Here is a 14,673-nt window from a genome sequence, read left to right on the forward strand (position 1 = left end):
ACCGCACTGATCCGAAGGCAGGAGCCAGGTGCTTTTCCTGGTCTCCCATGGGGTGCAGGGCCCAAGCACCTGGGCCACCCTCCACTGCCTTCCCGGGCCACAGCAGAGAGCTGGCCTGGAAGAGGGGCAACCGGGACAGAATCCGGTGCCCCAACCAGGACTAGAACCCGGTATGCCGGTGCTACTAGGTGGAGGATTAGCCTATTGAGCCGCCGCGCTGGCCGAGATAAATGATCTAAATTCAAGTCTAAGCTCTACTATCGTAAGCCAGAAAGTAACTATTGTCTGCCAAGTGTCCTGATCTGTGAAATGGGTAGTTGTGAAGATCAGATAACATGAATAAACAGCAAGGCAAATGCAGACTTTTTAGTTTGAAAAATTAAGAGTTCAGTCTTAAAAGGAAAAAAATTAAACAATCTTCAGGATTAAGGTTTGAGGGATGTGACTGTGGAACTAGTTTCAACTAAGAGAAGAAAACCCAGAAAAGTAACTCCATTTGAGGAAGAAAAATAATACAGAATGAGTTAGGTTTCAGTCTACAGCTGTCCTATTCAACATGGTATCAGTAACCATTTGTGTCTATTTAAATTTAATTAAAATGGAACAAAATCTAAAAGTCAGTTCTTCAGTCACACTAGCCATACTCACATGCTTAATGACCCCATGTGGTTACTGGTTTCCATAATGGGTAACACAGATTAGAGAACATTTTGATTATGATAGGAATTCCACTATGCAGTGATTTACAAAATTGGAGCATACGGCAAAACATTCAGTCAATATACTGTATCTCGATGAGTTAAAGTTCTAAGAGAATTCAAGTAGATGTCATTTTAATATCCCTGATGCTGGATTCCTATAAAGCACCTTTTAAAATTAATGCAAAATCCAACCAAGGAATCAATCTGAGTGGTAGTGGTAAACTTCCTTGAATATAATGAATTAAATAAATCAATTACTTTACTCAAAGGATACATGAACACTCTTCCATTGGATGGTATAAGGTCACTGACATAGCAACTATAAATAGAATCTGGTGTGTCCCAGCAAGTTGCTAAAAAGAATGTGATCAGCATCCTGGCCAAATCCTCTGGTTAATACCTTCAAACTTGCTGGCAAAACCAAACATTATCAGCAATCATACAAGAGTGTTCTTAGTCAGTGACAAGATGGTATCTGCAACTCTAAATCTCACCCATATGGCAAAATTCTCTCATCAAAAGTAACTGCAGTTACTAGGAGCAGTCTTCCTTAATGAGTAAGTATATTTCAACTATCAAAAGATCCAGAATTAAATACATAAATGCTTATGAAAAAAAGCAAAAGCAGATACTCCTGTTTTTGTTTTTTTAAAACCACACAAAAACAAATCACTTATATGTACTGACAAAATTTAAGAGAATCCGGTCTATAAGAATGACTTGCAAGTCACATAACTGAGTAACAGATTTATACCTATGATTTTAAAACAAAATCTTCTAAGTTTGTAAGAAATATTTGAACATTACAAGGACTCTGAGATCACTGTATTTAAAGCTTCAATATATTTACAATAATAATTCAATAACTGGAATAATTTTGTTTATTATCTCAGATAAGTGATATACTTAAGAAAGTGGAATAAATACTAAATACTATGAGTAATTTAGCCCCTTCCTATGCAATAATCTTTATATTTGTAAAGAATGAGTTTAATATGTACTTTATATTAAATAATCAAGCAAAAAAGTAATCATCTAAATGTTCATCAGTAATAGACTAAATAACCTGTGTTATATATCCATAAAATGGAATACTATTCAGGAAAGAAAGTAAACAAAATATAACTAGATACCACAACACATATGAATATCACAAACGTTAACACTGAACAAGGAAGCCAAATACAAAAGAGAACACAATGTCTGATTCCATCAAACAATCCCATTCATATGACATTCAAACAGGCAAGTCTAAACTATAGAATCAGAAATCAAGGTGGTAGTCACCCTGGTGGGAGAGGCCACTGGAAGGAGCATGATGGGAGCTCCTGAGTACTGATAATGCTGTTTCCTAATCTAAACATAAATAAGACATATATAATTACTTCATAAAAATTTAAGTTTTAAACATGTGATTTGTTCTTTTCATTTTTGTGTATCTTTTTGTTTTTAAAGACGTAGCCGGCGCCGCGGCTCACTAGGCTAATCCTCCGCCTTGCAGCGCAGGCACACTGGGTTCTAGTCCCGGTCGGGGCACCGGATTCTGTCCTGGTTGCCCCTCTTCCAGGCCAGCTCTCTGCTGTGGCCAGGGAGTGCAGTGGAGGGTGGCCCAGGTGCTTGGGCCCTGCACCCCATGGGAGACCAGAAGTTCCTGGCTCCTGCCATCGGATCAGCACAGTGCACCGGCTGCAGTGCGCCAGCCACGGCAGCCATTGGAGGGTGAACCAACGGCAAAAGGAAGACCTTTCTCTTTGTCTCTCTCTCTCACTGTCCACTCTGCCTGTTAAAAAAAAAAAAATATATATATATATATATATATATAAAAAACACACTCAAATTATCTCAGGAACATCAGGCTATATGTACTATAGTTTGGGAAATGCTAACGTATCAAAGAGGTGAAAGGAAAGGAACGACCTGGGAATAGCAATAATTCTAATGTGCATCTAAAGCACATAATAGATATCAATAAAAACAAGAGATAGCCCTGAAATGAGATCTCTCTCATTAGGAGAGATCCTCTTAGAGAAACGTAAAGGAAATTTTGTAAAGTGTTCAGTAGGCAGTAGGGATAACACATGCTAATGAGGCAGCTGTTCACTTACCATCAAATCTCTCAAAAAGCACTCCAACAATACCCCTATTCTCCAGGTTCTAGTTTGCAATGTGGACAGCTTCAACAACAAGAATGCTTCTAGCCTCTACCCAACGTGTACACACACAGTTTTCATAGGGGTCATCAAGCTGGTCAGTGAATTCTGAGCAAAGGCAGCAAGCACCTGGCGTCAGCCCTTACTCTTTAGAATCTCTCCACTACAGAGAGGCTATGCTCTAGGGTCACGATGGCATGTGTTAGGCTTACTGGCGTTGGCCCTGTCCCAGCAGGAGTCCTTCCTTCCATGGGCTAGCATTGCCTGTGATAGAATCTAATTCAAAGGAAACATCGGGAATCCAGATCTAAGCCATGTTATCCAAACAGCTTTATCAGTAAAAATGCTCACATTTTTACCCCTGTCTGTATCCTGTATACTACCTTTCAAATGATTCTGAACTCACAACTTGGAACAGAGATCTGATAAAACACTACCCTTAAAATCCAGTAGACGGCATTAATGCAGGGAGGGCAATTACTACTCTATGTCAGAAGGGTAGATGATACTCAAGACTTGGCCCAAACCTCTGACTTGCTTTAGGTTGAAAATAACATATTAATCTGATGAACAGAAATAATCTTCTAAGCAAGGAAATAAAATCAAAAGGAGTAATACTTGCTTAGTACTTGCTTTTGAACTGTTCCATAAAGTATCTCATCTGACTGCAACAGCACTCCATTTTCCCGCATCCTAAAAAGATCATTTAATTTATTCCCAGATATTTTTATTAACTGACCATAGGATAGATGGCTCTACATTAAGGTAACTTCTCAACTTAAAGAATTCTATTTAGAAAAAGTCTAGTCTGTCTCAAAATGCAATCTAAGAAGTATAACATCAAATAACAATAAATATTACGTCTTCAGGGTCTCTTGTTCATTCACAGTGCTAAGAGAACATTTGGCCAAGCACTAACTCCTCCAGATCGCCTCTCTTGTCTTCCCTTTTTCTTGGATCTTGGGTCTTCCACATTCTTCTTCTTGGTTCACTTTTATTCCAACTCTGTCTTCTCACAAGCCAAAGAGCAAAATTTACTCATACACACACACACACACACACACACACAAACAGGCTGTTCTATCTCCTTAAATAATGCATTATATTTTCGTAAGTTATGAATTTCATTTTCATTAGATACATTTTATAATTTATTCAGCAAGTACAACATAAACTAATGCCTTCTTAACTACATGGCACAGTATTTCATCATGATCTATTTAATCCAAAAGGTCTGAAACTTGGCATGACACAGAAAGCAACTTGATGAATAATAAAAATAAGTAGGTAATTTTTCCCCAGGGAACAACTTCAAGAGTAGCAATACAGCAGGAGGAAAAAACATGGGCTCTGGAGTAAGACCAGAGGTGAAGTGCCATCTCTTTCATTTCATAGCTGCATGACCTAGACTAACTTCTCTGAGGCTCCACTGCTTTGCCTGTAACATACATACAGCATCACCTACTTCCTAGCGCTGTAAGAGAATTTTAAGAGACAACAATGCATAAACTTTAGCATGGTACCTGGCATATTTGGACATATTCAAATTAAAAGTCTTATTATTATTATCACTGGAATTCCTAACTAGGAACTCAAAGTAGACTAGTATTTCATGCCACATAACTACCAAAATAGGCTCAAATTCTGTCAAATAATGTAAGTCAAAGTCAGCTCACTTTTGCAAATATCTGCTGCAGAAATGTGTCAGCTCCTATTGGCTTCAGTATGCTTCACTGGAAACATTTACAAGAGACTGAGCCTTTCTCCTCCTGGAAAGTATCTACCAAAGCTTCTGGTGGATGGTAAATAATATATGATTTTTTTAAAAAGATTTATTTTATTTATTTGAAAGACAGAGTTACAGAGGTATGTGGAAACAGAGGGAGAGAGAAAGAGGTCTTTCAGCCACTGGTTCACTCCTTAAATGGCTGTAACAGTTGGAGCTCAGCCAATCCAAAGCCAGGATCCAGGAGCTTCTTCTGGGTCTCCACGTAAGTGCAGGGGTCTAAGCACTTGGGCCATCTTCCACTGTTTTCCCAGGTGCATTAGCAGGGAGTTGAATTGGAGGTGGAGCAGCCAGGACTCCAACCAGCACCCATATGGGATGCCAGTGCTACAAACTGGGGCTTTAACCGGTTTGCCACAGTACTTGCCCCAATATATTACTTTTTAAAAAGCAGCATATAAACGACATTATAAGCAAGTAAGTTAATTAGCAGCATTCTTCATCAGATACTCTTTTGACATGAATCAGAAGAGTTAATAACCTCTGTAAAAATTGCCACAGAGCACTTCTGACTCATAATGCAAACAAACCACAATGAGACTGGAGCCAAAGTTACAACTGGGAAAGTGGCTAACAGTGTAAAGGAACAGAAGTAAACAAGGAATCTTCCTTCTCTTTTCTATAACATTACAATAATTTTTAAAAATTGGGAAAAAAAAATTCGGGGAGCTGCCACTGTGACTCAGCTATGGCTCAGATGACTCAGCCATCACCTGCAGTGCTAGCATCCTATACAGGCACCAGTTGAAGTCCCGGCTACTCCAATTCCAACCCAGCTCCCTGCTAATGTGCCTGGGAAGATAGCAGAAGATGGCCCAAGTCCTTGGGCCCCTGCACCCACATGGGAGACCAGAAAGAGGCTCCTGGCTCCTGGGTTCAGCCTTGCCCACCCCTGGTCATGGTGGCCATTTGGGAAATAAAACAGTAGTGTGGGGAGCAATCCGGACTAGACTAAGTTACTCGAATTAGGACTTATTCTATGCATCTGCTCTCCCACAATATGGCGCTGGGAGAGAAGTAAACAGCTTCCGCACAGCTGCCTCCAGTTCAACCCATTAACTGTAGGACTTGCTCCTGATTGGAGAGCAGCGTACTCGGCGTGTGGGCAGCCGAGTTGGGATTGGCGGAGGAGGACTATAAAGGAGGAGAGAGACGGCATGCATCAGGAACATCTATGGGGAACATCTAAGGGAACCCGTGCAGCCCCGAGAGAGCCGGCCGGCGGTGTGCCGCTCCCCTGCGGAAGTGGGGAATGTGGCCAGGGGGAACTGCCCTTCCACGGAGGTGGAAGGGATAGTAGCCAACCCGGGAAGAACCAGCAGCAAACCCGGGGAGGGCCGAGCAGACGAAAGAACAGCGCAGGGTCCTGTGTTGCTCCTCCACGAAGAGGGGGAGCGACAAGTAGCTGGAAGATTTCTCTCTCTCTCCCTCCCTGTGTGTCTGTACCTCTACCTTTTGAATAAATAAATAAATCTTTAAAAAAAAAAACAATGCAAGGACAGCATTGTGGCGTAGCAGGTAAAGCTGCGGCTGCGATGGATGCCAGTCCATGTCCCAGCTGCTCCACTTCTGATCTAGTTCCCTGGGAATGGCCTGGTAAAAGCAGTGGAGGATGGCCCGAGTGTCTGGGCCCCTGCCACCCATGTGGGAGACCAGGATGAAGCATCTGGCTCCTGGCTTTCCCAGGTGCATTAGTAGGGAGCTGGATTGGAAGTAGAGCAGCTAGGACTTGAATCAGCGCCCATATGGGATGCCGACACTGGCGTTGCAGGCAGTGGCTTAACCCGTTATGCCACAGCACTGGCCCCAGTAGGTGACAACTTTAAAACTGTAGAACTAATTAGCATTTACTACGCTATGGGAGTCTGCAGACTGATTGAAAATAGAAGAGGAATGACAGAATCCTAAGGAATGTGTAAAGACCTCTCTCTGTCTCTTCTCTCTGTAACTCTACCTTTCAAATAAATAATCTTTCAAAAAAAAAAGTTATCACCTACTGCACTAACTTCCAAAACTTTCCGACCCACCCCCTCTTCCCCATTTTCATTGCCATCATCTTTGTTTAATCTATCATTATTTCTCACTCTGACAACAGGCTCCCCCAAATTATCCATGTGCTGTGGGGAGCAATTCGGACTAGACTAAGTTACTGGAATTAAGACTTATTCTATGCATCTGCTCTCCCACAATACGGCGCTGGGAGAGAAGAAAACAGCTTTTACACAGCTGCCTCCAGTTCAACCAATAAACTGTAGGACTTGCTCCTGATTGGAGAGCAGCGTACTCGGCGTGTGGGCAGCCGAGTTAGGATTGGCGGAGGAGGACTATAAAGGAGGAGAGAGACGGCATGCACCAGGAACATCTAAGGGGAACATCTAGCTGAAGGAACACCTGTGCAGCCCCGAGAGAGCCGGCCGGCGGTGTGCCGCTCCCCTGCGGAAGTGGGGAATGTGGCCAGGGGGAACTGCCCTTCCACGGAGGTGGAAGGGATAGTAGCCAACCCGGGAAGAACCAGCAGCAAACCCGGGGAGGGCCGAGCAGACGAAAGAACAGCGCAGGGTTTAGTGTCGTTCCTCCACGAAGAGGGGGAGCGACATAATGGTGCCGTGACTCGGATATGAAGCCTAGGCAGGGTTTAGTGTCCTTCCTCCACGAAGAGGGGGAGCGACAATGTGCCTATTCTTACCCTTCTCCACTCATAAGATTGCAGCTAGAGTGACCTCTCTTAAGCCAAACCCAATCCAAGCATGCCTCTTTCCAGCACAATTTCTTCAAGGTTCTCCATCACCTACCCCCACCTCCCAAGCTGCCTCATTTTCCTGTATTACATTTGTCACCATCTAACATAGTATATTACATGTTTGCTCACTGCATCCACTCCAACTAGAATGCAAGTTCCCTAAGGGCAGAGCATGTGTTCATTGCTCTACGTTACATGCCTAAATGAGTGAATGAATGAATGACTCAAGAGTTTTAGGCCAAGTGCTTCCATGATCTGCCACTGCCCTGCTCTCTTCATTTTCCTCCCACCTCTAGTAATAGTGAACTCCCTAGTTACCTAAATAAATATGCACTTTCACATCCCCTTGCTTTGCTCTGTCACCTCTGCCTGCAATACAAACTCTCCTTACCATCCAGTCACCCTGACAAACTATCACCAATATTTTTAAAATCTTTTCCAGAAAGCTTCCCTTGGCCCCCCAGATAAAGCAGATCACTCTTTGCTTCCGTTGTGCAACATCCATACCTGTAACTACAATGGCTCTAATTATCCTGGAAAGTGTATCTTCCTCCCCAGATTGCAATTTCTTTTCAGGATGAAGACTATTCATTTCTTTACTTCCAGTGCCTAGAACAGTACCTCTCACAAAGCAGCTACCCTACAAACGCTGAATAAATCAATAGGCACATGACTATTCTGTAAGAAGAACGAAGCCATGAAATTTCAGTCTTCCAGTCACTACTCCAGAGAGCAAGAGGTTAGCCTAGCAGTTAAGATGCTCAAATCCCACATAAGAGAACCTGGGTCCAATTCCCATTTCCAGCTCCTGATTCCATCCAGCTTCCTGCTAACGCAGGCTCTGGAAGGCAGTGCTGATGCCTCCAGCAATTCGGTTCCTGGGCAGACACTGTGACATAGCATGTTAAACTGCCACTTGCATATCATTTCATAGTGCTGATTAGAGTTTTGACTGTTCCACTTCTGATCTAGTCCCCTGCAAATGTGCCCAGGAAGCCACAGATAATGGCTCCAGTACTTGAATCCCTGCCACCCACATGGGAGACCCAGATGGAACTCTTGGCTCCTCCCGCCTTGTCCAGCTGCAATTTTTAAGGCCATCTGGAGGAGTGAACCAGTGGATGGAAGATTCATTCTCATTCATTCTCATTCTCTCTCTCTCTCTCTCTCTCTGTCTTCAAAATACTCATACAGGACAAGATTTTACCACTAACCACCTAACCCTAATCCAAAGAGCAGGCACAACTCATGCTACAACTGTGCCTGAGCAACTGCTGTTTCCAGTCCTTGGAGCAGCCACATCTTGGAGGCAGTCATCTTCAGCCATAGAAAGCTTCAAACATCACCTAGTATGCATTACTATTTTTCCTTGAAAGCAGTGAATCTAAATTGAGCCATAAGGAAAACCAGCCCTCTCGGCTCCTAAAATGTGAAAATACATACAAATGTACAATCACACATATGTGCATACAAATGAGTAGAGAAAGATGTGTCTGAAGCTATTTAAAAGTTTTAAGCCCAATGATGGCTACTATAGCTCCAGCTAAAGCTGGAGGACAAGATGTGATCCTTGATTCCTCCCTCTCCTACCACCCAGTAAACAAGTTCTAGAAAAGTTTACTTCCTAACCTTTTCACTAACAGAATGCTTCTTCTCTGAATTATGCCTTAGTTCACAATCCCACCATTTCTCATGAGCCTACCAGTCTCCTAATGGCCCTCTGTGTTTAGACACAATGAAAATTACAATTACCTCTTGTTGAGGGGCTGCGTTAACGGGCCCTATACTAAGCACCTGATCACTTTTGTATTTTTTAATTCTCACAGCAATACTGCAAAGCCGAAATGATTGTCCCTATGGTTATAAATGAGGAGACTAAACCTCTGAGAAAGGCTAAGTGATTTGCCCAAGGTCACGCAATTTAAACCATGTAGCAGAAATTCAAACCCAGGTCGAGCATTATATTGCTAAACTGCTCAACCTTTTTCAGTTTGGTTCCAGGGACTTTTGTAAAATGTAAATCTAATCATATTTTGCCCCAGGCAAAATCCTGCAACCAAGATACCTCCCTAGCCTTAATCCATGTCACTCTCACCAGCTCCTGCCAAACCTAACTGCCAGCAGTTCCCTTATTTGTCTCTCATGTCTTCACCTGCGAACCTACTATTTGCCTCCCAAAAACACTCTTCTACTTAGGCAGGCTATCTCCAATGCAAGCTTCATGATTTACTCAGCTAATCTTAACTCTGAAAGCTTTTGTCATAACACACACACACCCAAAACTAGATTAAGTAACTATGATCTACAGTTACCAGTTAAGTCTGTCATTACACTATTAGAACTTCAGCTACTAAGCTATTTGCTCCTTATATACTGCATTTGCTCCTTAAATACTGCATTCTTAAATCTCTGCATAGCTAGTATAGTATGTATGTAACAGAGAAAGACTAATGCATGTTGAATGAATGAACTCATTAGTAGTAGTATAACTTGAGAACTTGGCACTGAAGTAAATTTGATGTGCTTTCCAATTCTAAACTGCCACACAGTGTATCTGCTAAGCTAAAAATTTTCTTTTTTAACTTCATCTGTAAGACAGAATAAAACTGTACCTATCTCAGGGCTTGGGAAGGAATAAAAGAAATGACGGATTTAGCACATCTCTGATACTTTGCAAGTACCCATTAGACATTAGCAACATCTTATTTCACTCTCAAGAGTTTATGCACTCAAAGCCACATCTCAGCAAACAGCTCCTCCCAGTAAATTTCATCAGATTAAGATTTCCCCAGAAGTCACATCTCAAGATCTGTCAGAAATATCCTTCATCCAGAGATCCTTGTCTTTTAGCTGCTGGTTACACGGAGTTCAACACCACACCCTCCATCACTAACTAGTGTTTATGGCTCATTGCTTCTTACCCACTCACTCATTGGTTTCCTCCCTCGAAGTCAAAGACCATGCCCATAAGCAAGTAGAAGTCTACTCCACAGAAGCCAAAAGGTACCTTTTTCCAGGACACCAACGCCCCCCCCCCCCCAACACACACTCAGGCTTTCACGAATTAGAAGGGGACCCTGTGATCATCTTCTAGTGCTAACCTGAAACCTCCTGGGAGAAGCCTAACAGAATCCCTGTTACCCATTCCAAAACCACAGCCCCTAAGTATTCGTTCAAGAAAAGGAATGAATTCCTGGCATTAAGAACCCAAGGGAAGGGACTCCTTTAAAACTCTTCCCCTGTAAGAATTCTTCGGGTCTGTCACCCTCACACAGTGGCCACAGTCCACCATCCTGTCCCGGTAGAGTCCAGGCTCCCGTCCAGTCTCCTGACAGAGAGGTGGGTCCGTACTTTGCGCGACTGGGATGCTTTCTGCCCACTCATGTCACCTTCTGTACCCCTCTTCCCTGTCCCTCCCCGCCCCCCGCCCCCCACGCAGCACAGGCCCAGCCTGCTCCCTCGCCACCAGCTCCTTCCCTCGGCCGTACTCACCGCTTCTTGGGGATGATGCCCGACTCTTGCACGGCGGGAGTGGCCGTGGGCGCCGCCGTGGCCGCCGCCGCGGCTCTCCGCGCTCTGCACTCATTGGTACTCAGAGCGTCCTGGGGCCGGCCCAGCAGATGGCCCGAGAGAACCCGCAGCCGCCGCCCTGCGCGATCTGGGTCCCGATCCCGGTCAGCTCCAGAGCCCGAGCTCGCGCCCGCGCCGGTCCCGCCCGCTGCAGCCGCCGCCTCCGCCATGGCTTCCGCCTTGTGCTGCCGCCCGGGTCCGCTGGGCGCGGGTGAAAGGTCACTCAGAGCGGCGCCCGGCGCGACCATTCGCTGCGGCGCATCCCGGCAGCCACCGCGGCGACTGGGCGGCGGGTGCCATGCGCCTGGAGCTTCACATTTTCTGCCTCCGCCCACCGCGCCCGCCCGCCCGCCTTGGTCACGCCTCGGCCGGGAGCACCTGCCGAGCAGGTGAGTTTGAGCCGACCCCTTATTGGCCCAACTGGGCTGAGCTGGTCCAAGAGCCAAACCACAAGCGCCCCCGCAGTAGTCCTGGAATCCTGGGAGGTGCCTTCGGGTGTGGCCTGGGCCTCTCGAGGAGCTTTTTAGGGGTAAGCGCTTCGGAGCAGGAGTAGGCGGTGTTACCGGACCTGACTAGAAGACCAGCACCTTCCTTTGCCCAGAGAAATGCTAGTGCTGCGCCTCTGCTCTCCCCCGCGGTGGGGGGTGGGGGTGGGAGTGAAGGTCACTAAAGTAGCTCAAAACTGTCATTACCTCTGACCATCAAAGCAAACGGCCCTTCATTTTCTCATTTCTCATCACCTGTTTCGAATATGGCACTGTGCTTAATGATAGAACTCAAACCAGTAATCTCCATCTTACAGATGAACAGAGACTCACAGACATATCCAGCTCGTCTGAGAACTTGCTAAGTTAATTGCTAAAACTGAGTTGCAGTTTTTCTTTTTCCATTCGTTTCTGGATTCTGACGCGAATAGAGGCCAGGTGGTTCGTTTTTGTTTTTATTGCTACATATAAAATTACTGAACGGCTGGCTGCTCTTGAGACTTCTCAGTTATTTACAAGTTAGCTTAATTTCTTGATAAAATTATTTTCACTTGGTGAAATTAAGGGGGCATCTCCTAAGACTGCCCCACAGCCCTTTCCAGCCAGTGCCTTACTTAAGAATTAGCCTACACAAAACCTGGCGATGCCACTGGCCATTGTGTTGTCTCCACGGGATCAGCACCTTCACGTTATGCTTTCTTAACAAAAGGAAAACTATTGGCAGAGGGCTCCGAAGAACACCAAAACCCCATGACCTATTGTCAGCTGACACCTAGGCTCTTGCCAACATCCACAGTTGAGTTTATACCTTCACCGTGAGCTTCCAAAGAGGCCCACATCTGATAAATCTGTTGGTTAAGCCTAGGCAAGTTATTAGGTGAGAGCCAACTCTTTGTTTTTAAGATATATTGTTTATTTGAAAGGCAGAGTTATAGTGAGGCAGGGAGAAAGGTCCCCTATCCGGCAGGTTCACTCCCCAAATGTCCACAGCAGCCAGAGCTGGGCCAATCTGAAGTCAGGAGCCTGGAGCTTCCTCCGGGTCTTCCATGTGGGTGCAGGGACTAAGGACTTGAGCCATCTTCTGCTGCTTTCCCAGGCATATTAGCAGGGAGCTGTGTCTGAAGTGCAGCAGCTGGGACTCCCACCAGCACCCATTTATGGGATGCTGGCCCAGCAGACCACGGCTTATACCCACTATGCCATAGCGCCGGCCCCAGGCATCTGTTTTTATACAGCCCTCAAGCTAATGTTTTTGAGAGTTGAAAAGTATTGTTTCATTTAAAAAGGAAGAAATAAACAGAACATGCAATATGTGGTCCAAAAAGTCCTAAAATATACATTATCAGAACTTTGCAGATTTCATGGCTCTGAGATTCATATACAAAGAGATACCAAGCCACAATGACAACAACACAAATGTCTAGCCTCAGGGGCCAGCACTGTGGCGTAGCAGGTGAAGCCTCCACTTCCAGTGCCAGCATCACATATGGGTGCCAGTTTATGTCGCGGCTGCTCCTCTTCCAATCCAACCCTCTGCTATGGCCTGGGAAAGCAGTAGAAGATGGCCCAAGTCCTTGGGCCCCTACACCCACATGAGAGACCCAGATGAAGCTCCTGGCTCCCTGGCTTCAGATCAGCCCAACTCTGGCAGTTGTGGCCATTTGGAGAGTGAACCAACAGTGGAAGACCTTTCTCTTTGTCTCACCCTCTTACTGTCTATAACTCTACCTCTCAAATTAATAAAATCTTTTTTAAAAAATGTCTTGCAACAGAGAAGTGGTTAAAAGAATTTTTTTCATATGATAAAGTATTTTTTGCAGCTATTAAAATAATTTAATGGGGCTGGTGCTGTGGCATAGCAGGTAAAGCCTCAACCTGCAATATCGGCATCTCATATGGGCACCAGTTCGAGTCCCAGCTGCTCCACTTCTAGTCCAGCTCCGTGCTAATGTGCCTGGGGAGGCAGCAGCAGATGGCCCAAGTACTTGAGCTCCCACACAACCTAGGGGGACCCAGAAGAAGCTCCTGGCTCCTGGCTTCAGTGAGGCCTAGCCTTGGCCATTGCAGCCATTTGGGGAGTGAACCAGCAGATGAAAAAATCAATCAATCTCTCTCTCTCTCTCTCTCTCTCTCTGCCTTTTCCTCTCTCTCTGTAACTCTGCCTTTCAAATAAGTAAAATCTTTAAATTAAAAGATAATTTAGCACAAAACTAAGAAATACTATGAATTTGTTAAATGCTAAATAGCCATAATCTAGACTGTTGTGACTCTTTGCAGCAACACACTGATACAGATTTTTCAAGGAGTATAAGAAATTTTTCTAAAACAACTGTTTGTTATGTTAAGTACCATATACTGGGGCCAGCTTTTTAGCGTAATGGCTTAAGCTGCTGCCTGCTGTGCTGAAATCTCATCTGGGTGCTGGTTCCAGTCCCAGCTACTCTACTTCTGAACCAGCTCCCTGCTAATGTGCCTGGGAAAGCAATGCAAGATGACAGAAGTCCTTGGACCCCTGCATCCACGTGGGAGACTCAGATAAAGCTCCTGGCTCCTGGCTTCAGCCTGGTTCAGCCCTGGCCATTGCAGCCATTTGGGGAGTGAACCACTGGGTGGAAGATCTTTCTATCTCTTCCCCTCTCTCTCTCTCTGTAACTCTACCTTTCAAATAAATCAATCTTTAAAAAAGAAAGTTCCATATACATCATCTTTTTTTAATATTTATTTATTTATTTGAAAGAGTAACAGAGAGGCAGAGGTTGGGTAGGGGGGTCTTCCATCCGCTGGTTCACTCCCCAGATGGCTGCAATGGGCGAAGGTGGGCCAATCTGAAGCCAGGAGCCTGGAGCTTCTTCCAGGTCTCCCACTTGAGTGCAGGGGCTCAAGCACTTGGGCCGTCTTCTGCTGCTTTCCCAGGCCATAGCAGAGAGCTGGACCAGAAGTGGAACAGCTGGAACTGGAACCAGCGCCCATGTGGGATGCCGGCACTGCAGACTGGAGCTTTAACCCACTGAGCAACACCACCGTCCCCCATGTGCTTCATCTTATCCTTGTTCCACCACTGGAATTCTGAGGTATTAACATTGTATGTTAAAACATACAAGCTTGAGGGTTTTTGTTTGTTTTTTTATGAATTCTAAAGTTGAACCTGTTAAAATGAATTTTCTTTATTTTTTTTTAAGAGCCAGTTTTGAATGAAAGTCCCAGTGAAGGGAAGGTGGCCAGACTCCTCCTTCCTAGGTCA

General features: G+C 44.8%; 2 protein-coding genes across 25 annotated transcripts in view; one reads left to right on the top strand and one right to left on the bottom strand.

Moving 5' to 3' along the window:
* The window catches only part of AGPS (alkylglycerone phosphate synthase), a 136,963-nt gene extending 125,749 nt beyond the window's left edge, over positions 1 to 11,214 (bottom strand). For all 4 annotated transcript variants that reach the window (XR_011387229.1, XM_002712307.5, XM_070070624.1 and 1 more), the window contains exon 1: positions 10,870 to 11,214. Coding sequence is in view for 3 of the 4 variants with exons in the window: in XM_002712307.5 (XP_002712353.2) it covers positions 10,870 to 11,195 (326 nt within the window). In the remaining variant the exon portion in view is untranslated. The remainder of the gene's footprint in view (positions 1 to 10,869) is intronic.
* NFE2L2 (NFE2 like bZIP transcription factor 2) overlaps positions 11,112 to 14,673 on the top strand; it is a 186,040-nt gene continuing 182,478 nt past the window's right edge. For 4 of the 21 annotated variants that reach the window (XM_051849403.2, XM_070070629.1, XM_070070635.1 and 1 more), the window contains exon 1: positions 11,205 to 11,336. Coding sequence is in view for 4 of the 21 variants with exons in the window: in XM_051849400.2 (XP_051705360.2) it covers positions 11,246 to 11,336 (91 nt within the window). In the remaining 17 variants the exon portion in view is untranslated. Of the gene's footprint in view, positions 11,337 to 14,673 lie in introns of all 21 variants that reach the window. The other 17 variants (XM_051849400.2, XM_051849399.2, XM_070070637.1 and 14 more) reach the window with 14 other exon arrangements.

This window comes from Oryctolagus cuniculus, chromosome 3 (genome assembly GCF_964237555.1).
Source record: "Oryctolagus cuniculus chromosome 3, mOryCun1.1, whole genome shotgun sequence".
Taxonomy (NCBI): domain Eukaryota; kingdom Metazoa; phylum Chordata; class Mammalia; order Lagomorpha; family Leporidae; genus Oryctolagus; species Oryctolagus cuniculus.